Genomic DNA, 26,920 nt, shown 5'->3' on the forward strand with positions numbered 1-26,920 from the left:
GGCTGATCATGGAGGGCTATAGCCTCCTTTACTGCAGTGCAGGTGGAATCCAGCCCTGTGCTTGAACTGCAGCCCAAACACCCTGCTTCATTAAGGTGAAGCACATTACTCATCCGCCTTTGATTGCAGTGTTGTTGACCTCAAATGGCCTGGCAGCAACATCATCAGCATGTCTCCATTGGGGCATCCTTACGAGAGCCAGCTCCTCTACCTCAAGCCTTTTTAGCCCTTGCAGGGAGGGTCCTGTCTCAGTTTAAAATGAGCCTCCACAGAGAAGCCGCTTTTTGACTAACGAAGAAACCCCATCATTGCATATTATGGTCAAGGTAGTTAAGAGTTATTTTCCTCTGGTATACATATTTCCAGTCTCACCACTAGGCTACAGATATCTTGAAGAGCACACCCTAAGAACACTTACAATCATCAATGATGTGCCATGAGAAGTGTGTATGTGTGTGTGTGTGTGTAAACAAATACTCATGTATACAAAATTTTTAAAATTAAAGAATCCATACATTGTGGCACTTATAACCATCTGATTTTGACAGATACCAAAACATACACTGGAGAAAAGACATCTTTTTCAATGTAAGAGCTGAAACTCTTAATGAAAGAGGTAAACTATATAGTTTATTATTTGCTCCTCTCTCTCTCTCTCTCTCTCTCTCTCTCTCTCTCTCTCTCTCTCTCTCCCCTCTCTCTCCAACATGTTCCTTGCTCTTAGCTTTTTTTTATAAGTTTATTTGAATACATTCTTTGCAGGTCTTAGTTCACTTTTCAATTTTTCATATGGCTACTGCCCTGATTTTCCATGTTTTCTAGATATGCCTTAAAATTTATCTCATTTCAACAGTCACTAAGACTTTTGTTCTTTTCTGCACCATTTGTTGTTGTTTGTAGATTTTGGTAGAGTCTTCTGACGCAATACTCTAGGCTAGCTTTGAGTTTTCAGTGATTTTTCTGCTTCATCATCTTGAGTGCCTGGATTACAGTAAGTCATCTTATCCAAATTTTCTTTAATGTTTTGTTTAATTGTAGTACCACAACCAGAGCAGGGTGACATTTTTCATATGTGTATGTGTGTGTGTGTGTGTGTGTGTGTGTATGTACTGGGAAAGTTTCTATTCCACAGAACCTGGTGAATCACTACTTTAAAAAAGGATATGTGTTACCTGAGCATTGTTGTGTAGACTATAATTTTAAAAAAGCCAGAAGACTGATGCAGGAGGATCTCAGAGTAGACCCTAGCCTGAGTTACATAGGGAGAGCCTGTCTCAAAAACAAAACAACAAAAAAAATCTACAAACACATAGATGTGCATATGTGACATGTGTTTGGGTAAAAAATCCTTTTATCCCTATTTTACTAAAATTATTATTATCAATAATTGATTTTAAGCCATACCTGGTATTGAATACCTTTAATCCCAGTACTCTAGAAGCAGAGGAAGGCAGATCTCTGTAAGTTTGAGGCCAGTCTGATCTACATAGCAAATACCGGGCAAACTAGGGCTACATAGTCTACCTTGCTTTAAACAAAGTATAGTAAATATAGACAGGTTACTCATTATTCAAATATCATGCTGACTTGTTCATCATAACCCCATGTTTCTATTATTGTAGGCCTTACTTCAAGGTAAATTGGCTCACATGAAGCCTCGAAGTCTCCATTGATAAGTATCTGAACAGATTATTTATTTTCTTAAAGGGTTTTTTGTTTTGTTTGGGGTTTTTGTTTTTTGTTTTGTTTCATTTTGGATACAGGGTCTCACGTATCCCAGTCTGGATTTAAAGTTGTTCTCTAAGCAAGGATGACCTTGAATTCTTCCTGATTCTCCTGCCTCCACTTCTCCAACGTTGGGATTGTAGGAAGGGACCATCATTCACTGTGTACACAGTGATGAGGTTGGAGCAGGGCTCCAGCACTTGGGCAAGTACTCTACTAGCCAAGCTGTATGTCCAGCCCATTACCCAAGCTAACTAGATTTGATCTTAAAGATCCCTTGAGCATCTCTATATGGTCAACCCTGTCTCAGTCAGCTGAGGTGAGTATCCCTGAGAATCATAATATGGAAAATTTACAGAGAAGTAAGGACAAGGGCAATTTTTATTTTTAGAGACGTGGCAGAGGTAGCTCAGCTGAAAGAACAGCAGACTGAGGATCTAAAAATGTGGGTTGTGGATGTAGCTTCAGTGCAACAGTATTTACCTAGGTTGCGTGAGGCCTTGAGTTTAATCCCTAGCACCACAAAAGAAGAAACACCACGAAGGTTGTGAAATATTATTTTAAGATATGTTATACTCATTTATGCTGTAGAAAATTTCTTTAATGATGCAAAGATGTGTTGCATTCTTTTATGTTGTATGTCTTTAACTCTGTGGAGCTGTGCTACGTTGCCTGTCTAAAACACCTGGTTGGTCTAATAACGAGCTGAATGGGCAATGGCTAGGCAGGAGAAAGGATAGGTGAGGCTGGCAGGCAGAATAAATAGGAGGAGAAATCTAGGGGAGAGAGAGAGGAATAGGAGGAGAGGACTCCAGGGGGACAGCAAGTCATAGAGTAGAAAGTAAAGAAAGGTATATTGAATAGAGAAATATAAAAGTTCAGAGGCCAAAGGGAGATAGGACAATGTAAGAAAAGCTGGCAAGGTAGCCAAGCGGTGGTGGCGCATGCCTTTAATTCCAGCACTTGGGAGGCAGAGGCAGGAGGATGTCTGTGAGTTCGAGGCCAGCCTTGTCTACAAGAAAAGCTGGCAAGGAACAAGCCAAGCTAAGGCCAGCATTCATGAGAAAGAATAAATATTGTATTTATTTGGGAGGTGTGTGGTAGGCCCCCAAAAGAGCAGAGAGTAAAAAGTAAAACAACCACCAACAATGAAGTATCAAAGGAACAGAGATAATTCAACCACTGGAGTTTGGAGAATCTGTGAGGAGTTCTAGAGGTGATCCTCATGCTGGTTCTTGCATGCTAGGCCAACATAGATGAGGAGGAGAAAGCAACTTAAAGAAGAACCAATGCATGGCCTGGAGAGATGGCTCAGTCGTTAAGAGCACTGCCTGGTCTGTAAGGCTGACCAGTGGGGTTGTTTTACTCTCTGATGTCAGGCAAGCTTTATCTATTAAAATACAAATGAAATATCACCACAGGGGTGGGCTTGGGAGAAGCCCAGGAAGCAGGTTGGGGGCAAGAAATAAGGACTTTTATAGGCTCTGCTAGGGAGTGCAGAAACTCACCAGGTGAGTTTCACCAAGTGAAAGGCTTATGGTGGTTACAGGAAGAGAAGCATACTCAGAACTGCTTGTAGGGCCAGTATGCTGTGTGGCTGTGGGAGAGTCTGGCTCTTGCTGAAGCCATAAGTAGTAATCGGTAATGACCGCGTGTACATACACAACAGAGCCCACAGACCAAGAAACCTTTGCCAGGTGAATCTGCAGGGCTCCCAAGCTAGTGAGAGTGGAGAAGAGAAAGCAGATAAGGACCATTAGGGCTTCGGCTAGGGGGAATCTAGTGGATAGTAGTAACCCTGCTATCTTCATGGCATGCACATGAAGGGGCAGATGGAAAGTAAGACAGCCAGGCCAGCTGAGGGCGTGGCTCAACTACAAGACAGGGCAAGGGCAGCAGGGCTGGTGGAGGCTGCAGGAAAGTCAGTGCTTCCCATGGCCCTGCGGTCCTGGCATCCACTCATCCATTACAAGTCAGTGGTAACATGAGGTTCGGCGCCACTGCAGTTAGAACAGCCGTTGTGAAAATACCGATAGCACTTACACATGGAGATGGAGACAAGGGGACCGAGCTTTAGACGCTGTTGGAAAGGAAACAAATTAGCAAGGACACCCTGGAAAACAATGCGGGCGCCTCAAAAAATTAAAACCAGAATGTCCTTGTGATCTGACTCTACCACTCCTGAGTTTATCCCTGAAGGAGCTGAAATTGGTGTGTGTGAGAGATGTTGGCCCTGCTGCTGGGCAGCGCTGTGCAGGCTTTTTATTGGGTGCTTGGTTACAGTCTCAGAGGGATAATCCGTGATCATCATGGCAAGGAGCATGTCAGCAGGTAGGCAGGCATAACCAACATGAACTTGGATTCTTCTCCCCTGCAGATTTTTTTTGTTTACTTCATGGAAAGTTAATCACTACTCCTTGAAAATAAAAATTAACTCAGACAAACCGAGTGTAATTTTGCCAACATTATATCTTTAAATTAAAAAAAAAGTTTCATATGTGTATCAGTGTTTTGTCTACATGCATATTTGTGCAACTCTTTCATGCAGTGCCTTGGAGACCAGAAGAGGGTATGGGAACCCCTAGAACTGGAGTTACAGATAGTTGTGAGGTATCATTTGGGTGCTGGGAATTGAGCCCAAGTCCTCTGAAAAAGCAGCCAGTGTTCTTAACTTCTGAACCATTTCTCATTCCCCAACACTATGTTCTTTTGCTTGTTATTTTGTTTTTATTTCTTGAGACAAGGTCCCTCTGTATAGCCCTGGCTGTATTGAAACTCACTATGTAAACGAGGCTGACTTCACATGTATGGCGCTCAGTCTGCTGAATCCTAGGATTTAAAGGCATGTGCTCACCATACCCAGTGTACTGGCTAGTTTTTGTTTGTTTGTTTGTTTGCTTTTTGAGTTTTTTGCAACAATGTCTTTTATTAGGCACAGGATTTGAAATGATCTCTTCAGTTTCTCCATACACATGTAAAACTATGTGTACCATTTAGCATACTGAAGCATGCCAACTGAGTCACTACCTAGAAAAGGGAAAATTATCCCCAGCCTGCTTAGCCAGGAGGTCAATTCATCTGCCGACCCCCAAGAACATGGAGATGAATATGGTAGACAGACTGTCCCCCGTCTGCACCTTCATTCACCACTATCCGATAGCCCTGGTTCAGGCCCAGATCTGCAGCACGTTTCTTTCTTTTTGGATCAGTCCACCAGCCATGTGGCACATTGGGTACTGACTCTCCCACCCTCAGCTTTAGCTGACTCTCAGATGCAGCAGGCTGCTGCTCAATGTTCCCTGGCTCATGACCTACACGCCAGCCCACACACTGCTGACTGCTATCCGTGCAGTGCACACAGTCCACAACTCACACTGATGTAAAACTTTGGGTTTTCTTTTTATCCTGGGCCCCAACTCTTGGAATCATTTCACTGCCTTAGTAACTGTTCTTTAATTTGTTAAACAAAGCGTATTTTTCAGTATATAAGTAACGTGCTGTTCACTGCTGCTAGTGTCTCTTGGCCACATGGCTACAACTGCGACACCTGCTGGCCAGTAACGATGATTACACCTACTCCAATTCATGGGAATTACTTTATGACAGGTAAGATCTGAAAAACTACAAAAAATGACTGATAACATCCAGGAGTTCAATAATTATTTTGCTTATATTATGGAAGGTATAGTGTAAGACTTACACTATTTTCTTTCCTTTTATTTGATTCTAGGTATTAACTTTGTTTTCAATATTATCTCATTGAAAATGGTTCAATACTATGGAGAGGAATAGTATCAATTTGTTGAAATAAGAGCGGCGGGGTTGCGTCCCCGGCACCCGGCCACCCGCATGGTTTAGCTTATGCCCCGAAATAATTACACGGAAACTGTATTCTTTTAATCACTGCCTGGCCCCTTAGTTCCAGTCTCTTATTGGCTAGCTCTTACATATTGATCTAACCCATTTCTAATATTCTGTGTAGCCCACGAGCTGCCTTACCAGGAAAGATCTTAACCTGCGTCTGTCTGGAGAGAGAGAATCATGGCGACTCCCTGACTCAGCTTCTTTCTCCCAGCATTCCGTCTGTTTACTCCACCCACCTAAGGGCTGGCCTATAAATGGGCCAAGGCAGTTTCTTTATTAAATGAAAGTAACACCTCCATCATCAATTTGATAAAATTTTCTGAAAGAATTTGTGCTGTTGAATCTAACTGTAAGAATCTGTTGAAAAGTTATATATCCAAGGATGAGACATTATCTCTACTGGACAAGTTTCATATCTTAGAACAGAACACTGGACCGGGGATTCAGACTTTAAAAAAGACAGTAGTAAAAAGATTTGAAAAGACTGAGGAATTTACTGAAATTGATGAGCAGGGACAGAAGGTACAAGGACAGGATTTAGCATCATCAGTACATGCCAGACCCCTGGATAACTTACACAGGGTTTCAACTGCATATCCGGTAATTTCCTCAGAAAGACCATCTGGCACAGAGTGCCCTAAGGTAGTCAAAGAATATGCATGGGGACCAACTATGAATATGTATGAGCAATCTAAAAGAAATAAAACAAGCAGTAGTTTCTTATGACCTACATTCACCATTTGTCAGGGAAATGGTGAAAACATGGTCTTCAAGCACTAAGGCAACCCCACACAATGGGTTTCAATTAATCTCAGATGTCCTAGAAAATGGACCTCAGATGCTTTGGAAGTGTTAATTTTTAGGAGAAATTAATAGCAATTATCCCAAGAGTGATAGGCTTAACCTTAAAGAGAACTACTTGAATTCTTCCCTGATTGTACGTGATGCACCAATAACTGGAGTCCATACATTTTATACTGGTACAAATAAATCAGGAAAGGCAGGTTACAAATCAGAATAATTAAGTAAGGTGGAACAAAGCCCTTATAATTCTGTCTAAAAGGCAGAATTATATGCTATTGTCATGGTACTAAGGGATTTTACAGAACCTCTAAATCTAGTTACTGATTCACAATATGTAGAAAGTGTTGTCTTGCATATTGAAACCACTGAATTTATACCAGATGATACAGAATTGACTTCATTATTCATACAGTTTCAAGGTATCATCAGGAATAGGCTTTGTCCCATATACATAACACACATCTGATCCCAAACGGATCTGCCAGGTTCTCTAGCACAAGGTAATGCAGAAATTGATCAATTATTGATTGGAAGTGTGCTGAAGGCACATCATGTCAATAGCAAAGGTTTAAAGAAAGAGTTTTCTATTACATGGCAACAAGCTAAGGAGATTATAAAGAGATGCCCTACTTGCCCTTTCTTTAGCTAAATATCATTACCAGCAGGGAGTAACCCAAAGGGTATTCAAAGGAATGAGATCTGGCTGATGGATGTGTTTCACTTTACAGAATTTGGAAAATTAAAATATGTACACCACACCATTGATACTTTTTTAAAAAAATAGATGAAGACCAGGCACAATATTTTACATGTGAGCGCTCTGTCATCATGTATCCCTGCTGAACCATCTCTCCAGCCCACACCATTGATACTTATTCAGGTTTTCAATGGGCAACTGCTTTGAGCTCAGAAAAGGCTGATTCAGTAATCATGCGTTTATTAGAAGTTATGGCCATCATGGGTATACCTGCACAAATAAAGACAGACAATGGTCCAGCATATGTGTCTAAGAAAATGAAAACAGTTTTTTGCTTATTATAATATAAAGCATATTACAGATATACCAAACAATCTTACAGATCAGACAGTTATAGAAAGATCAAATCAAACTATAAAGAATATGCCACATCCACGGCTGTCCCGCCTGTGTGACAAAATGCCTCTCAGGTGGTGGTTGTCTCAAAATGAGGGGCTCATGCTTCCCGGAGCTTGGCCCCCAGTGGTTCCCTGGCAGTCTGCTCGAGTTGAGGTGCCTGATTAGCCTCAACAATCTCGTTCACTTTGTTCTTGGCGATGGTTTCCTGCATTGACTCTGCTTCTGTTCTATTTTTCTCTTGACAAAAACTTAATCTGTTCAAGGAACCAGAAAGCATTTCCAACGGCTCCTTGAATACGGAGGAACTGATGCGTCAGTTCCCTCCCTTGATTCAGGCCATTAATGTTATGATTAAAACTCCAGTTCGCTCTCTGGGGGAATTTACAGATACCCTAGAACAGAAAGAACCCATGATAGGAGATTTGGTAGAAGATGGGTAAATTATGAAGGAAAATGTATGGAATGGCATGAGTTACCATTCATGGAGAGGCTAGCCAGAATGAGAAACCCCTGGTGCATTTTAGATAGGAAAGAAAGGCAGGCTATTCTTGATAACATGAAGTCAGTCATCCAATATTGGAACAAACCCTGAGGGTGGAATCCTGAAGAATGGTGTTTGGGTTCCCTTGGTTCCCTTGAGGGCAGATATGATTTAGGGCCATGAGGAAGCACAGTTGAAGAATGGTGTTTGGGTCACCTTGGTTACCTTGAGGGCAGATATGATTTAGGGCCATGAGAAAGCACAGTTAGTTAGTGGTGTGAGACGAATTTCAAAGAAAAGCTCTGCCCACCTGGCCCTGACCACAAGACTTGCTGAGAATAATCAATTGTCTGTAATCATTTTTCTATGGAAACTTTTATGTCTGCCAACTTCCTTCTGTAATCTCTTAAAAGTGATGCTTGAATTTTAGTAAAGTTGCAGCAGATTCAAATCTCATTAGAGTTGTGTCTGTCTGTCATTCGCCAAATCCTGGGTTCTCCTAAGCCTTCACCCCTGTTCTCCCTCGGTCTTCGATCTCCAAGAGAGTCAGTCCGCGGCAAGAATATGCTGAACAAACAGAAAGGGATGGAAAATACCTCCAGAAATAAATGCATAATGCTTTATTAACCTTGAATTTTCTTAATGTTAATGAGAAAGGAACAACAGCAGCAGAAAGACATTGTATAATTGAAAAAAAAAACTTCTGAATTAAATCAGCCAGTGTATTTCAGTTTGTGCTGACCTCACAATGGGAACCAGGAGATGTGCTATGTTGGAGAAGGGGTTTTGCTCTTGTTTCTACAGGAGAAGAAAAGCTATGGATACCATCAAGATTGATAAAGATTCAGTTTGAAAAAGAGACACCTCTTGAGAAAGAGAAATTATGGCTCATCCACAGAAGTGGCAATCATACAGGTGGTAAGAAAATCTCATAAGGGTTTGGGCAGAGTTCTGTTCTTGTCCTTGAAGGAAAATATTCATCTTCAAAGACTGGAGAGATCTTGGACATCTAGATGCCTAAAGATAAAAAGATAGCTATCCAGAAAAAATCAACAAGCAAAGAGAAATCTGCCTTATGATGCTGTATTATCTGCATGGTAAAATTTGATTATTTGGATACATATCCATCTCTCCTTAAAAGTAAGAGCTGACTTTGGAGTTGGACAATGGCTATCCTTCTCTAAATCCAAGGATGTTGTTAAAAGTAAAATTCAGAATTTCTGTCTCATGTCAGGAGCCATCTGGTATGGGACAGAATGAAGATAAATTTTTAAAGGAAATATTTAATATTTTTCCATGCCCATTTTGTTTATATCATATCTTTCATTGAATATATGTTTATATAAATAATCCTTAAGTATGCCGCAATGAACAGTAGATTTTCTGCAGTAATCTTTGAAGCTTCCAGGAGGAAGATGGGGACCCACAACAATGACTCCGTCTGGTTGATATGATGTCATGATGCTGATAGTGCTACTATGAGACTGGTTTTTGGGTACCAGCTTTAGAAATGGTGCACTTTCTTATAACATTCTAGCCAAAACTCCAAATAAGAACTTCAAAACAAACAAACAAACAAAAAGACCCTATTGACTACTCAGAGACCATTTGTAAGTATACAAAACAGCAGTCTTAAGACTTAACCATCATTTAACTTTTATAGGATCCCATAGGAAAAAAAACATTGCCTGCATGACATCAGGAAGCAATTCTAGAAAGTGACGTTCCCCTCTCCCAACAAAATTTGTCCTCATGGTTAAAGATACCATTTAGGGGTTGATTATTAGTTGCATAGGGTTGGGGGTTGAGGTGGAAATTATGTAGGCCTAGAAATCAAAAAAGGGAAGATTGAATGGGATAATAGGTAATTTAGTGTGAACTTATTCACACTAATAATAGTAATAATAGTGAGTGAACACTTGTGAGCTATTATTTATGAACAATTACACTGGAATAGTTTCTTGTATATTGATACAAGTTCAAATTATATTTGTTATTTCTGTTTACAATATCTGTACACCTATGCAAAGTTATTTTGTCATATTGTATGCATGCATGTTTCTACCTCTGTTTAAGACATTTTGTACATTGATACAATTTTAGGATATATTTATCATATTGCATTATATATTTTTACCTCTGATTAAAATATTTATACATATATGGGCAGGCGTTTTTGTCTACAAGAACAAATTTGGCATACTGTTAGATATGACTTTGAAGTGTTTAGCCATGCCCATTCCAACTTTCTTTGTCTGTGTTTATAAAGAAGTGTTGGATGGATTAGACCATGTGGTGGTTGGCATGAGAATGGCTTCCGTAAGCTTATATGTTTGGACGCTTGGTCCCCAGTTTGCAAAACTTGTCTGAAAAAGGTTAGGTGGTTTGGCCTTGTTGGAGGTTGTGTGTCCTTGTTGAAGGAGGCATGCCACTGGGAAGTGGGGCTTTGAGGTTTCAAAAGCCCAGTTAGCCCATTCACTCTGTCTCTGCTTGCATCTCAAGATGTAGGTTCTCAGCTACTGCTCCAGTGCCATGCTTTCCTGCCTGCTGCCACACTTCCCCAACATGATGGCCATGGACCAAACCTCTGAAATTGTAAGCAAACCTCCAATTAAACTCTTCTTTGAGCTGCCTTGGTTGTGGTGTCTCTTCACAGCTATAGAAAAGTAATTAGGACAGGCCAAATATTTTTTGGTTAGATCCCGCCATTTTCAGAACAGAACCTTAAATTACTCCCTCTGGACACATAAAGGATTAAATTATTTAGTAGCTCACCATTTCTAGCCTTACATATTGGCCAGTGGTGTTGATTTTGAGCTCTCTGTCGTGGCGCAGCTGTTGACAGCCTAATGATGAGAAGTGTTTGTGAGGACTGTAAAAGATGTCATACCAAATTTCTGCAGCTACAAGTCAGAGATGCTAGATAGGTTGTTCCATGCAACTACCCACTCATCCAGTCCCCAGTAGACATTGTTAACCAGTCACAGAACTTTTTCCTTCAGAGACGAGACTCACCAAGTTTCACAGCATGATTTACACAGGCAGCTACTGCAAGCAGATCAAAGTTGAAATGTGAACCGAAACCTACTTGCCATCCTAAGGGACAGTAATCTAAATGCTACCATGAACTGTGTACTCTACTTAATTGGGCAGGAACATTCGGACAGTACATAGAGTTGACTTCATGTAGTGTGCTTTGTGAGTGTAACAATGGTATACTTGGAAGAAACCCATGTGCAGATCTTTGGAGAGTCAGTTCTGGCCTTCCGCTCTGGGTTCCAGAGATCAACCCTGCATCTTCGGGTTTGCACAGCAAGCCCTGTTCCTCACTGGGCCAGCATGCCAGGCTTGAGACTCTTTAGGATACATATTTTCTGCTTAGCTCACAATATCATCCTCATTAGAGTTTGAGATTTTTCTCTGAACTAAAGCTTAAGAGTCTGCAGAGATAGCTTAGTGGTTAAGAGTGCTGGCTGCAATTCCAGAGGTCCTGAGTTAAATTCCCATCATCTACATGACATCTATATACACAGTCATTGATAATGGAATCCACTATGCAGATGTACATGAAGACAACATAAATAATCTTAAGATTAAGAAGCATGTACTTCTCCAAATCAACGAAACCAACAGCACTGTGGTAGGAAGGGTGTGGCAGAGCAAAGCACTTCATGACATGGTAGTCAGGAAACAGACAGATGAGGAGTTGTCCTTGTCCCAATTTCCTCTCTGCTGCTGTGGAAAAACACACTGACCAGAAGCGAGTTAGAAGAGGAAAGGATCTATCTGGTTTCTATTTGCAGGTTGCAGTCCATCACTGAAGGAATTCAAGCAGGAACCTGAAGCCAGGCCTACTCACTATTCCACACAGCATTACCTTTAACCAAGAAACAAATTCACAGCCAAGAGAGTACAGAGGACACCATGGAGGAGCATTGTTTGCTGGCTCAATTGCTTAGCTGGCTTTCTGCATAGCGAATGGCGAAGTCCATAGTAAGCTTGAGTCTATATCAACTAACAATCAAGACAATTCCTCACATATATATTTAAAACAATTATTGGCATTGTTCTTTTATTAAATAAAACTTGGGTTTAAAACCAACTGATCAGAGAAGAAGCGGGAAAGTGAACAGTGACCCCCTCTCTCTCCTTCCATCCAGGAGGGCCTGGGAATCTTTCTAAGCCCCTTTCTACTACTTGTACTATGAACTGTAAGCAATAGGAGATCTTAGGTTTTATCACCCACTGCTCTATTTGTAAGCAAAGACGGTTGTTTTAAGAAGTAATTATATGCCAGGTGGTGGTGGCGCAGGCCTTTGATCCCAGCACTTGGGAGGTAGAGGCAGGCAGATCTCTGTGAGTTCAAGGCCAGCCTGCTTCTACAGAGCTAGTTCCAGGACAGCTAGGGCTACACAAAGAAGTCCTGTCATGAAAAAACAAAAGAAAAAGTAGCTATAGTTAGGAGTGGGCTATAGATATGATACTTGAGATGTTTTTACTGTGTATATTTATTTTTTCTAATAATTTTTTATTACTTTATAAATAATGCCATTCAAAATTTTCTCTTCCTCCCCTCCTCCCACTTCCCTTCAGCTCCCCCACTCCCCCTGCAGTCCTAAGAGAGGGCAGGCTACCCTGCCCTGTGGGAAGTTCAAGGCCCTCCCCCCTCCATCCAGGCTTAGGAAGGTGTGCATCCAAATAGACTAGGATCCCAAGCAGCCAGTACATGCAGTAGAGACAAATTCCAGTGCCATTATCATTGGCTTCTCAGTCTGCCCCAATTGTCAGCCACATTCAGAGGGTCCAGTTTGATCCCATGCTCGTTCAGTTCCAGTCCAGCTGGCTTTGGTGAGCTCCCATTAGCTCAGGCACACTGTCTCAGTGGGTGGACCAACCCCTTGTGGTCCTGACTTCCTTGTTCATGTTCTCCCTCCTTCTGCTCTTCAACTGGACCTTGGGAGCTCAGTGCAGTGCTTTGATATGGGTCTCTGTCTCTGTCACCAGACGAAGGTTCTATGGTGATATTCAAGATAGTCATTAGTGACTACGGGACAAGGCCAGTCCAGGCACCCTCTCCTCCACTCACTGCCCAGGGTTCTAGCTGGGGACATCCCCGTGGACACCTGGGAACTCCTTTAGAGTCAAGCCTCTTGTACTTGGCGTTTTTTAAAATGATAAACCTATTTGCTTCTTGTGTGTGTGAGATATACCTGAAAGGTTTTTTTTTTTTTTTAAATGTATTTTCATGGTCTGAATAGATGGTTCAGAGGTTAAGATTCCTTTGTGGTTTTGCAGAAGACCAAGGTTTGGTTCCCAGAACACACATGGTAGCTCACAACCATCCATAATTCCAGCTTCAGAGAATCCAGTGCTTTCTTCTGACCTTCATGGGAGTTAGGTATGCGTGTGGTGGTCCTATATACATTCAGGCAAAACACCCACACATAACAAAGAAGTTCTTATTCTTAAGAGAATATTTCAAGGAAAGAAATGCATATTCATGGTAAAGATGAGGAGGAGGACCTGTGACTATCAAGTCCTCTTCACCGATTAACTCCTTGCTATATCTTCCCTTTTGAATTTTTTTGGGGGGGGGACACATCTCAACCAGAGCTGAGGCAACAACATTAAGCCATAGGGACCTTGAGGTTGGTCTTACTTTCCCAAGGGCCATCTACACCAGAAATGTGATTTGAATGAATGAGTCAGGGATGTAAGAACAAGTGCAGCAAGCTGGTCATAACTTCGCCACATTTTTCTTGGACCTGAAGGAGGAAAGATAACTGAGTGTGTACTCTCACAACCGATTTAGTGAGATTAACGTCAAGACGCTCAGTCCCTACATAGCAAGAAGGCATTGGTTGCCTAAGAAAAATTATCTTTAAGAGACTCCAGGAAATAGTGCCTATTTGGCACCTCTGCCTTGCATTTAAAATCAGATAAGGTCAGAAGGCTAGAAGCACAATTTCACAGTCCCGGTTTAAAGGATATGAAAATTAGTTGAAAGGAACATGAACTCACAGTTCAAGTTCAGGGAATGTTTCGAAACTTGGGTAAATTGAGCTGAAAGGTAGTGGGAAGGAACACATCCAACGTTTCGACCTTAGCATGTCAAAATCATGCTGCTCAGAGATTGACGAAACTTGAGGAAAGCCACTTTTTAGACTTAGAGGCTTTTAGGCCAGCAGTCTGATTTTATATAAGAAATGTTGCTTTTATCCCAGAAACGTTGCCTGCAGCGCGCGGGGGGGGGGGGGGGCACACAGACACTCGGGCTTAGGGGCGGAGGGGTGTGTCCAGGCAGAGAGCAGAGGCACGCCACTTCTAACGGGGCATGACTAGGGCGGTCTCCGTGGCTTCAGCGGTGCTCGAAGGACTGGGGTGTGGCCTCTAGGGGGCGTGGCGCTGGCGCCAGCGGGCGAGGCTTTGATGGACACTCCCCAGTCACAGGTCCTGGGAAACTAACTTGCTAGTGGCACTGGTTAAGTACTGTCTGAGAATCGTCCAGGTAAGGATGGGCAGCCGAATGGAGTGGGAGCCTCAGGGAGGGTGGACAGACCTAGAGAGGGCCGCGACCCTTCCCACGACTCTCCACCCCACCGATCCCGGGCTCCGAGTAGCGACAGCTGTTGGTTTTGCGAGTCTTGCCTAAGTTCCTGCGGGCCTCTCCGGGCGTCGTCTTCTCTGCTTCAGCCCTCTTTCTCCACTATTGGGATCACTAGACCCCTTCACAGTTCTTTTGCACTTGAGAGAATTTGTGGGGGTACAGGAGGAGCAGGTCCCTTGTGAGGGCAAGTCAGTCAGAGTTGGTTGAATCTAAATAAGAAAGGCCAGCCTGCTAAGAAACAGCTGGAGTCCAGCGTAAAGGCTAACAAATTCTAAGACTTCCTTCAGAAACTGAGGTGCAATAAGTCAAAACTGATCGGCGTGGTGTTTCTTCTTCATCCCCACCCCCACTATGCCAGGAGCTGGAGACAGGCTCACAGCCATCCCTAGGCTGTGGAGTACTGTCACAGCTGTGCTTACAGAAATCAAAAACTTTTTTACTCTGAAATTACTCCTTCTGACCTTAACTTTTGTACCCTGCCCAAGACCTAGAGGAGAGGTACCTCCAAAATCCAGAATGGTTGATGGTTGCCATTCTTTGCAGCATTCCTTGTTAAATATTTTACTCCTGAGAAAACTTGTGACAGCTTGTTGATATTAATGTCAGTGCCCTCCCTTTTCGTTTACGTTCCCAGGGAAGGTTTGAGAAACATTAAGAGCTAAAGGGCACACCTTAGTTCGAAGAACACTTGTGCCTTCTTGGCCATGGAAAACCGCTTTGCTTTCAGCTTCCTGGTCTCCCTTTGTTGATACTCTGGCGTCTTCTTACGTGCTGCTGTTTAAAAGCTGGGTTGGATTATGACAGAAGTAACACCATTTTTCTTGTGAGTGAAAAGACCCTGGATCCTTTAGTGGTCCCTGCACGTTGCTCAGAGTAGCAGATGTTCACAGGTATGTTGGAAGTGGGAAACCTTTCCACTTCTTAGGACTTTCCTTCTTCATTCACAATCTTTCAAATCAGGCTGGAATTCCTTGAAGGCCCAAAACAGCAAGGGTACCATTCTCAGCTGGGAGTCATGCTCTCAGGGGAAGAAGTGGGTGAGAGGAGGAAGCTAAGCTTTCTCCATCGAGATTTGGCAAAATAATCTCTAATTCAGATTTGAGGAGTTGCAAAAGGCCTGCTTCCTTTTGAAATCAAGAGTCAATCTGATGAGAAACAAACAATTTCTTTCAGTGTGACCATAACCTTTATTCAGAGTACATTTTCTTTCTGCTGTCTGTTTTGCACAGAGAAAGTTTAATCAGGCAGAGTTCAAACTGCTTATCACAGCAACTACACAATTGACGAATGATTCTTTAACAGTCTTTCACATTTTCTCCTTCTCACACACATTTGGCTTCCCTGGCACATTGATGCATCTCCATGAGCGAATGGAAATACAGGTAGATTGTTCATGAAATGCAGTAAGATGTAGTGGTGGGTCATTGAGACGTGGCACGTGTGACAGTTAAACGCCATTTACTGCTTAACAAGATTGGACAATAGGAGTTCAGTAAATGCGTTATAAATAACCAACTCTCAAGAAATTATTCCAGTTTAAAGAAAAGATTGACCCTAGACCCTGAACATTAAAAAGCTCAAGTATTATTATAGATACTGTAGCCTAGCATTAGTTAAAGTGGGGTTCTAATTATTCAGATTTTCTTGGAACTCTCTTCACCTCTGACCCTCCATGTTTGGTTTCTTTCTGAACTCATTGTTCCTTTGTGTTTGGCTACACCCTTACTTGTCCCTTTCGCCATCCTTTCCTGGGTGGGGCTGATTTTCCTTTTTGTCTAGCTTGTGGTGACCGTTCCTGCACACCATAAGGGCATTGCTGCTATCCCGATCCTTTCCTCTTGGCTCTCGCATTGGTATCTCCGGTTGAGTACAGTAAATGGTGAGACCACCGTGTTTCCTTGTTTCTCGTGCCGGGGTCTGTTTCTCTGTTGAGGGATTCATTCTTATTCTACCTGCCGTGCAGTCACGATGCCTTCTTCTGTTGGTTAGTTCGGTGGAAACACTGTCGCCTTTCTTTTAATAACAAAATGGCCTTCTACCACTGAGTTGCATTCTCAGCCCCCTCAGGGCCATTTCATTGCTGTTGTTTATTTTCTTTTTTTGGATGATTTTAGCTCTGACTGGTTTGGCATTTGCTATATAGCCCAGGCTGATCACAAACTCACCGTGATCCTCCTGCCTCAGCTTTCCACATGTTGGAATTATAGATGTGTACCACTGCATCCAGGTCCAAGGGAATTTTTTATAAGTAACACTGAGCGATCTTATAAAATGTAAATCAGATTGCTACTCCTTTAGTCAAAACTCCCTATTTTTGCCCTCATTTTACTGAGAACACTGTTCTCACCCTAGGACAAGCTTTTCACCTGGTTTGAAAACAGGTATTTAGATTTTTTTTTTAATGTGGTCTTTTGAAAGTCAAGCTTGACTTGAACTTCCTGTGTGGCTAACTTTAAAGTTCTGATCCGTCCTTCTACCTCTCTCTCGTGAGTTCTGAGGACTACAGACCTGGGCCACCAAGGTTTATGGGGTGCTGGAGGTCAAGCAGAGTGCTTCATAGATTTTAGGCAAGCACAGTACCAACTGAGCCACATCCTTACTCCCCGCTATTCTTTTGTTTTGTTCATGTAACATAAAAGAAACTCTGAAGAGTCAGGGTCCCTTACAGTGAGATAAGCCACAGGGGTCAGATTTCCAGAACACCACAGACCCTTTTGGAACATGACTGAGTAAGGATGACATCAGGTCCTCTAGAGCCTTCCTGACCCCCTAGCCGTAAGAAGCTAGTCTTGAGACGCATAAGAAGTGTGCCTTCTGGGCCAGGTGTCATTAGCCCAGACATTGTTCTATATGACAGGGTGATTGTGGAGTGGGCGACATTCACCTGTGTTTATTCTCAGCTTGCCAAACAGCACAGCCTCCCCTTAGGGATTCCCAAAGACTGTGGGGAGCTAAGCCATAGGCCAGACTTCTCTGGGAACCATGCTAACACGTTTAAGACCCCCGGAGAGTGCGTGTGCACTCTGGTCATGTGTGTGGCCATCCACCTGCTTGTACAGCTTGTGCCTAGCCTTATCACAACCATCCATTTGAAGGCCGAGCTGGCTTTCTCCTTCTGTTGAGTACACACTGATCCTGGCATTATCTTCCTGAAAGTTAGTAAGTCTTTCATACCCCTCACCCTGTAAGCAAGAAAGGAGTCCTTTGTCTGTGGAACTTTTGCCCATATCCCCCCTGATACTGGCATTGTTCACAGGATAAAGCTAAGCCTGCCCACTTCAACCTCAGTTGGCCACTCTAGCTTAGGTACCTGCCCACTCTCCTCATGCGTTGCTGTACCCGGTTTCCCTTTCCTTCTCTGCATCTTTTCCTCTCCTCTTGAATCATCCTCATGCCTCTACCCGAAAGCTTAGAGCCCCTGCCTCTTGTGTTCTCATTGCACTGCCCTGTTGTTAGCCTTGCAGCCAGCTTTAATTAAGAGATTCCCATTCTATTACGCTAAATGAAGTAAGCCACAACAGAAGAAATACTGTAATTCCATTTCTACGGGGTAGCTGGAATAGGCAGATACACGGGGACTTACGGTAGACTGGAGGCTAGCAAGGGTGAGGGAGGAGGTTTTAAGTACAGAGTTTACACTGAGAATGGATAGCAAGAAAGGTTTGAGCACAGGTAAGGGTGATGGCGACAGAACTTTATGAATGTATTGAATTTGTAGAATTAAAATTGCCTAGCCGGGCAGTGGTGGTGCACGCCTTTAATCCCAGCACTTGGGGGGCAGAGGCAGGCAGATCTCTGTGAGTTCAAGGCCAGCCTGGTCTACAAGAGCTAGTTGCAGGACAGGCTCCAAAGCTACAGAGAAACCCTGTCTCGAAAAACAAAAAAACAAAACAAAAATTAAAATTGGCTAAAATGGCAATTATGCATGTTTTATCACAAATTTTTAAAGATAAAAATTTTATCTTTAGGTTTTTCCTTATAGATTGCATGTTTTGCAGGGTGAGGAGAGGGCATATTCTCTCCTCCATACCCAGTTCACTGCTGTCCATCAGCTGTTGACGATTGCCTCCATGCAGGAATGCAGCTCAGCAGAGAGAAAGCACAGAGCTAAGCATGCTCTCCTTACATCCCCAGGTAGTTTCTAAATCCCATTTCAGTATCAACTCAGTTTTATAGAGAAAATCCAGAGTAGTTGTGGTAGTTTGATGTACTTGACTTTTAAAAACGACATTTAAAATCCCAAACTGTGGGTGTAGTGTCGCATGCCTAGAATCCTAACACGATGGACACAGAGGCAGAGGAGGCCTTCCCGGCAGGTTCAAGGCCTGCCTGGGCTACATAGTGAGTTCCAGGTTGGACTGGGCTACATAGTGAGGTTTAGTCTAAAAAACAAAAGTCAAAGGGAAGGGAAGGCAGGCAAGCCTGCGCATGACTTTAATCCCAGAACTCTGGAGGCAGAGGCAGATGGATCTCTATGAGTTAAAGGTCATTCTGGTGTATATAGCCAGTTCCAGGTCAGCCAGGGCTACAAAGTGAGACCCTGTCTCAAGTAAACAAATAAACAACAACAAAAAAGCAAGCAAAAAAGAAGAGGAAAAAAGCCCAAAACGTGCGCACGCACACACACACACACATACACACACACACAAAATAAACAAGCAAACAAATCTTCAAAATTACTCAAGGAGGGGAAGCAGGGGTATTAATGAAAACATGATTATTAATGGATAGATAATTGTTGAAATGAAATGCTGAATACATAGCTTTTTTCTGTTGTTGGGTTGGGTTTTTTGTTTGTTTGGTTTTGGTTTTTTTTCCCTTTTGGGGGAGAGGGTTCGAGACAGGGTTTCTCTGTAGCTTTGGAGCCTGTCCTAGGACTTTCTCTGTAGACCAGGCTGGTCTCAAACTCACAGAGATCCACCTTCCCTCTCCCAAGTGCTGGGATTAAAGGTGTGTGCCACCACTGCTCGGCTTTTCATTTGTTTGTTTGTTTTGGTTTTTCAAGACTGAGGTTTCTTTGTGTAGCCCTGGCTGTACTAGAACTTGCTTTGTAAGCCAGGCTGGCCTCAAACTCACAGAGATCCACTTGCATCTGTCTCCCAAGTGCTGGGATTAAAGGTGTGTTCTACAACTGTAGAGCACATAGCTGGTATTAAGACAGTATTTTTCACTATACAGTCATCCCTCAATATCCGTGGAGAATGAGTCCATGATCTCCTCAGAAACCAAATCTGAAGATGCTTGTCTTTTATACAAGTGACATAAGGTGCACATGTACTGAAATATCATAAAGTACTCTGTAAATATTTTATTTTTTATTGATATTTATTGAGCTCTACATTTTTCTCTGCTCCCCTCCCTGCCTCTCCCCTCCCCACTTCAATCCTCCCCCAAGGTCCCCATGCTCCCAATTTACTCAGGAGAACTGTCTTTTTCTACTTTCTACTTCCCGTGTAGATTAGATCTATATAAGTCTCTCTTAGTGTCTTCATTGTTGTCTAAGTTCTCTGGGATTGTGGTTTGTAAGCTGGCTTTCTTTGCTTTATGTTTAAAAACCACCTATGAGTGAGTATATGTGATAATTGTCTTTCTGTGTCTGGGTTACCTCACTCAAAATAATGTTTTCTAGTTCCATCCATTTTCCTGCAAAATTCAAGCTATCGTTATTTTTTTCTGCTGTGTCGTACTCCATTGTATAAATGTACCACATTTTTCTTATCCATTCTTTGATCGAGGGGTATTTAGGTTGTTTCCAGGTTCTGGCTATGACAAACAATGCTGTTATGGACATAGTTGAGCACACATGTCCTTGTGGCATGATTGAGCATCCTTTGGATATATACCACAAAATGGTATTATTGGGTCTTGAGGAAGGCTGTTTCCTAATTTTCTAAGAAATCACCACACTGACATCCAAAGGGGTTGTACCAGCTTGTATTCCCACCAGCAATGCAGAAGTGTTCCCTTTACCCCACAACCTCTCCAGCATAAGTCGTCATCAGTATTTTTGATCTTGACCATTCTTACAGGTGTAAGATGGAATCTCAGAGTTGTTTTGATTTGCATTTCTCTGATGGCTAAGGATGTTGAACATTTCCTTAAGTGTCTGTCAGCCATTTTAGATTCCTCTGTTGAGAGTTCTCTGTTTAGGTCTGTACTTCATTTTTTATTGGATTATGTGATCTTTTGGTGTCCAATTTCTTGAGTTCTTTGTATATTTTGGAAATCAGCCCTCTGTCTGAAGTGGGGTTAGTGAAGATCTTTGCCCATTCTGTAGATTGTCATTTTGTCTTGCTGACTGTGTCCTTTGCTTTACAGAAGCTTTTCAGTTTCAGGAGGTCCCATTTATTAATTGTCTCAGTGTCTGTGCTGCTGTGGTTATATTTAGGAAGTGGTCTCCTGTGCCAATGCGTTCAAGTGTACTTCCCACTTTCTCTTCTATGAGGTTCAGTGTGGTTGGCTTCATGTTGAGGTCTTTGATCCATTTGTACTTGAGTTTTGTGCATGGTGATAGATATGGGTCTATTTTCATTCTTCTACATGTTGATATCCAGTTATGCCAGTACACTTGTTAAATATGCTTTCTTTTTTCCATTTGATATTTTTTGCTTCTTTATCAAATATCAGGTGTTTGAAGATGTGTGGATTGATATCCAGGTCTTCTATTCAGTTCCATTGGTCCTCCTGTCTGTTCTTATGCCAATACCAGGCTGTTTTCAGTACTGTAGCTCTGTAGTAGAGTTTGAAGTCAGGGATTGTGATGCCTCTGGAAATTCTTTTATTGCCCAGGATTGTTTTGGCAATCCTGGGTTTTTTGCTTTTCCAAATGAAGTTGAGTACCGTTCTTTCGAGGTCTTTGAAGAATTTTGATGGGCACAGTTTTGTGTCTTTATGTATGTTAAATATTTTCATTTATTTATTTTGATGGCCCCTTTTTGGAAAGAGTCTCACTAGGTAGCCGAGGCTAGCCTCAAATTAGAAATTTTCTTACCTCAGCCTCTCAAGTGCTGGCATTATATGTTTGTACCACTACACCCAGTGAAAAACAATTCTAAATTACGAAAAGACAATGCAGACTGAAAGTAAGAGGTATATGTCAAAAACAGGTACAATTTTTTTACATATACTTTTGATTCATGTTTGACTGAATCTATGCATGTACTTGTACAGTGGGCCCACAAGATAAATTTGAAATTTTCCATAATAAAAAAATTAAGAAAAGAAAGCAGAATCAAACAATGAATTGAGGTGGTCAGTGAGCTCTTATTCTGTAAAGCTGTTCTGTTAATTCAGTTAAAGAAGATATTTGAAAACAAGGTATTATTTGTTTGAAGACACTATCGAGATAATGTGTGTGTATATTCCTCAGGTACTGCATTTTTTAAAAGATAGGGTCACTCATTGAATCTGGAACTCAGCAATTGGCTAGACTGTCCAGCAAGCTGTAGGGATCCTCCTGTTTCTACTTCCCCGGTGCTGAGATTACAGGCATGTTCTGTGACACCTGGCTTTTTACATGGGTACTGGAGATTTGAACTCAGATCCTCATGCTTGCATACCAAACACTTTACTGGTTGAGCTATCACTTCACCCCCTAGCAAAATAATCTTCTTACACATTTCTTACAAGATTGTGTTTAAATATTGAGTAGGGCTTTGCACTCAAAAACATATAAAATTATAAAAAAATTGATTTTAACTTTGGTTTGAGAATTTCAAATACATTTTGAACAAATTTGCACACAGTTTAGAAATCATTTGCCTAAATGGCCTAGGTAGAGTCAGGCTTAGAAGTGAGGACTCTCATTGGCCTTTAGAAACATCTTCTCCTTCTCTCCTCTTGTGTGATGGATGCACTTTGTTGTTCCAGGGTGTGCATTTGACAAAGTAATGCACACTGCATGCTGGGGATCAGTTAACCATCTGGGGAGATGGCTTGATGACAGTTACTGTTCTGCCTGGAACCCTTGATTATCCCTTGGAGAGTAACTATAGAAAGTAACTGCTCCTGTTCTCACTGGACACACTGTCACTGCTGGTGTGACTCCTCTCTCCTGTTGTCACTGGTTACACTGTCACTGCTGGTGTGAGTCATCTTTCCTGTTCTTTTTTTTTGGTTTTTCAAGACAGGGTTTCTCGATGGCTTTGGAGCCTGTCCTGGAACTAGCTCTTGTAGACCAGGCTGGTCTCGAACTCACAGAGATCCGCCTGCCTCTGCCTCCTGAGTGCTGGGATTAAAGGCGTGCGCCACCACCGCCCGGCTATCTTTCCTGTTCTCACTGGACACACTGTCACTGCTGGTGTGACTCCTCTCTCCTGTTCTCACTGGGCACTCTGTCACTGCTGATGTGATGCCTCTCTCCTTTTACTTGCGTGTAGTCTTCCTTCTTCCCTCTAGTTCAAAAGGTGCAAGATCAAGGAAAGAGTCAGCTCCTAGCCTCTGGATGGCAGGGATGTGCTTGAAGAGGAAGAAGAGGTTGAGGTTACATTCTTGGCCTCCTTGCTTTGGCACTGAGTGGGTGGGTCCTGGTACCAGTTTTCTGTGTGTGTATTTTTACTTTTTTTTCCCATCTAATACTCTTCTTGGGAAGAAGCGTTCAAGTCTGTAGTGAAATACATCTGGAAAATCTCCCAGCTTTTCTTATTTTGTGCCTCTGCTCTCTAGTCAAGACCAAACTGTTGGGAGCTGTTTCTTCCATCCGAGACAGAAACTATAGGGTTTGTTGCATCTTTCCCTGTTTCTGTGCTTTATAAGATACAATTGTTAAGGTAAAAAGTCACACGGAATAAAGCTAACTTCTTTAAGTGAAAATCGCAGTAGCATTTAGAATGCTCACAGTTTTGTATAACTGCCCCCTCTATTTAGTTCCAAAATCTTCCATCACCTCAAAAAAAAAAAAACCTTTCTTCCTGGTGACCAGTTGCTGTTGTCTCTTTCACTTACACCCTAGCAACCAGCAGTCTGCCTTCTGTTTCTCTAGTTTCCTAATGTCAGTACTGCATGTGCTTTTGTGTCTTTATATAAGACAGCGCATTTTACTTTTCAGTAGCTGAGAACCCCCCCCACACACACACACACACACTCTGTTTCAGCTGTGACATGCAGCTGATGTTAGGTTGGGTTTTGGTAGTCATTCTGAGCAAGATTATTTTACATCCTTATTTATTATTACTGTGATGCCTGGGTGTGCATGCGCACATGTGTCAGGGTGAGAGGACAAGTTGTCCAACTTTCTGGAATGCAGTTTGGTCTTTCCACCGTGGGTTCCAGGGATCCTAACTCAGGTCCCCAGGCTTGTATGGCGAGCACCTTCATCCCCTGGGCTATCTAGAGCTCCCCCACACCCCTTTTTGAGATAGGGTCTCTTGTAGTCCAGGTTTTGAATTTCTGATCCTCCTGCCTCTGTTTCCAAAGTGTTGGAAATCATAGGCACGAAGCACTACCCTGGCTTTGATCAATATTTTTCAATCTTCAAAATACTCAGGGCCCAACAGCTGTTTAGCACGTCATACCATTCTCAAATCTGGCACGGAATGCATTTGAAGAAGAACTGAAGGGCCGTTTCCTTTAAAAGAATGTATTTGTTCACCCCAATTTCCTTATTTGACACAAACATGTCCTAATGACATATTTTCTTGTTTAATCAGCAGTGGTGATTGAATGATTAAATAATATGGAACTTTATATGTAAGTTTGCTCTACTTAGCATGTCCTGTCAATGTGACACAGACTAGGATCACCTGAGAAGTGAGTCTCACTTATCTTTATCAAGTTGTGTCTGTCCCTGTGTCTTGGCTATTAATTGATTCCAGAGGATCCAGCCAACCGTGGGCAGAACCATTCCCTGCTCAGGTAGTCCTGGGCTATCTAAGGAAGCTAGCCGAGCTTGAGCCAGAGCAAGCTGTCAGGCAGCATTCTTCCATGTGATCTGCTTTGAGCTCATGCTTGACTTCCTGCCCTGATTCCCCTCAATGATGGACTAGACTCTGGAAGTGTAAGCTGAAATAGACAGCAACGGGAATGAAACAGGTTTCTTTCCCTCTAGCAGCATAAGATATAGCGTGAATCAAGATTGTTTTAGTGACTTTTGTCCCTCCTTAGAATCACAGTAGCCAACAATAGTATCTGGAACAAAGGAAATTATAATAAACATTGAAACAGCAACAAAATGTTGGGAGATTTCCCACCCTTGAGTGTCTAGACTGCAACGATGCTCTGGTAGCTTCTAATTTTCATCAGCATCTTTTAGGTTCTATCAGAAGAGACAGGAGATGCTTCTCGGAAAAGGATATCAAAAATATAGACAAACCACGTGGTCTGAGGGTATAACTCTGTGCCAAAGCACTTTCCTGGCATTCTTGAGACCTTGGGATATGTAATGCTGCAATAAATAAAAGAAAAGAAAAGAACACTAGTAAAGACCCTTACTACTGTTCCAATACATGCTGGCTGTCATGCCACAACTCTCAGTTCTTAAAACCTAAAGCCAGGTAGTGGTGGTGGCGCACGCCTTTAATCCCAGCACTTGGGAGACAGAGGCAGGTCAATCTCTGTGAGTTCAAGACCAGCCTGGTCTACAGAACAAGTTTCAGGACAGGCACAAAAGCCATACAGAGAAACCCTTTCTCGAAAAACAAACAAACAAACAAAAAAATTAGGATCCACAATTCCCCACCACAAAGAAACCTGCTCGGGTCCTCAATTCCATGTTTTATTTTTGTTAAAGTGTGTGTGTGCAGGTATTTTGTCTGCGCGTATGTCTGTACATTATGTGCATGTAGTATCTATGGAGTCCAGAGAGAGGGCTTTGGATTCCCTGGAACTGGAGTCACAGATGGTTGTGAGCCACCATATGGGTTCTGGGAATCAAACTGGTCCTCCAGGAGAGCAACCGGTGCTGTTAACTGCTGAACCATCTCTCCTGTCCCCAAACCCATGTTTTTTTAAGGCCTTGCCCCTAAGAAATTCAGCTATGACTGAGACAGACACAGGTGCTCCCACCAGGGAGCTTAGGTTCCGGGAGAGAACGGAGCTGCCATTGCATTTCTGATCAACTGCTCACTTCAACTGTGATAAGCGTCAAGAGAGGGTTCAGCTAACCCAGTGAGTGTTCGCCAGGGAGTCTTTAAGGAAGTGGCTCTGTGATAAGCAGGGATTAACCAGGTGCAGAGGCAGGAGAATAGTTTTAGGAATATGTTTGGGCTTTAAGCAAGTTGTTTGCTTGCTTTAATTTCAGAACTTGTCTGCTACAGGGATAGGATTCTTCAGGAGAAGTTGGTGAAGCAATAGTGGAGCATGGGTGAGGGACCACTGGAAGGGAAATGTTCAGAGCTGATGGTGCCATAAACCGAGGACTCTGGTGAATACCTTGGAAAGCATTGCTTCGGAGCCTGTCACTGTGACTGTGTGTGGTAGAGACAGGGTTGAAGACTTACCTTTGTTCGTTTTGTCTGTATTCCTGAGCCAGTGTTACACTAAAAACTGGCAAGAGCCACAGATATACTTAAACTTAGATTTCAAAACTAGCCAGAGCTGTTTTGGCAGGATGTATATGCTTTTTTTTTAAAAGCAAGCCAGAAACAATTAAAAAAAAATCAGACTGCCTGAAGAGAGTATTAATCGACTTCTTCCTGCATATAAATACCATACTGGGTAAGTAATTAGGATTTGAGGGAATAAACTTCCTTTTAATTTTGAGAAACGGTAGGTACCACAGTCTTTATTTATGTGTGTGAAGGAGAATCTTTCCTCTGGGCCTCTAATGTCTGCCAACTCGGAGGGAATGGCCAAACTCTGAGTCAGTCCTCTGAACCCTGCATACCACAAAGGCACTCAGTTTGAAAAACAGGACTGAATCAACTCTTGCCTCCCATTCGCCCCACCCCCACATCGGGGTGGGAACGAGCTTTCCAGCGGTCCTCTCGGAGCTGTCCTCCGGCTTTCCACTCCCTGGAGTGTATAGCTTTCCTTCCTCCGTCCTGTAGGTTTCTAGGCTCTCTCGAGGCGTGTAGCCGCTGCTGCAGATTCCAAGCTGACGATGCCGCTGATGAGTCACCTGAGAGTGATTCTGCACACATCTCCGTGTACATTGCTGTGGAGAAGGTTCCAGGTTCCGAGGTCTACGCCACGGAGGTCCTGCAGTCTCTATACCTGCACTTACAGAACCCGGAACCGAGCCTGTGAGTACGCCAGTCCTTTAAGAGTAAAAAGGTCGACCGGAAAAAAAAGCGAAATTTATACACTTTAAGAACTATGAACATGCCCGGCGATGTTGGCGCACACCTTTAGTCCCAACACTCGGTAGGCAGATCTCTGTGAGTTCGAGGCCAGCCTGGTCTACAGA

The 26,920-nt window shown here is 42.6% G+C and overlaps 1 protein-coding gene across 4 annotated transcripts in view; it reads left to right on the forward strand.

The window, feature by feature from the left end:
- Positions 1-26,920, forward strand: part of Ca5b (carbonic anhydrase 5B) — a 101,634-nt gene that overhangs the window by 27,971 nt on the left and 46,743 nt on the right. For 2 of the 4 annotated variants that reach the window (XM_057759820.1, XM_057759818.1), the window contains one exon: positions 26,562-26,756. In XM_057759820.1, the coding sequence (XP_057615803.1) occupies positions 26,615-26,756 (142 nt within the window). In that variant the 5' untranslated portion in view covers positions 26,562-26,614. Of the gene's footprint in view, positions 1-10,548; positions 10,566-14,403; positions 14,479-26,561; positions 26,757-26,920 lie in introns of those variants that run through there. The other 2 variants (XM_057759819.1, XM_057759817.1) reach the window with 2 other exon arrangements.

This window comes from Chionomys nivalis, chromosome X, assembly GCF_950005125.1.
Source record: "Chionomys nivalis chromosome X, mChiNiv1.1, whole genome shotgun sequence".
Classification (NCBI taxonomy): Eukaryota; Metazoa; Chordata; class Mammalia; order Rodentia; family Cricetidae; genus Chionomys; species Chionomys nivalis.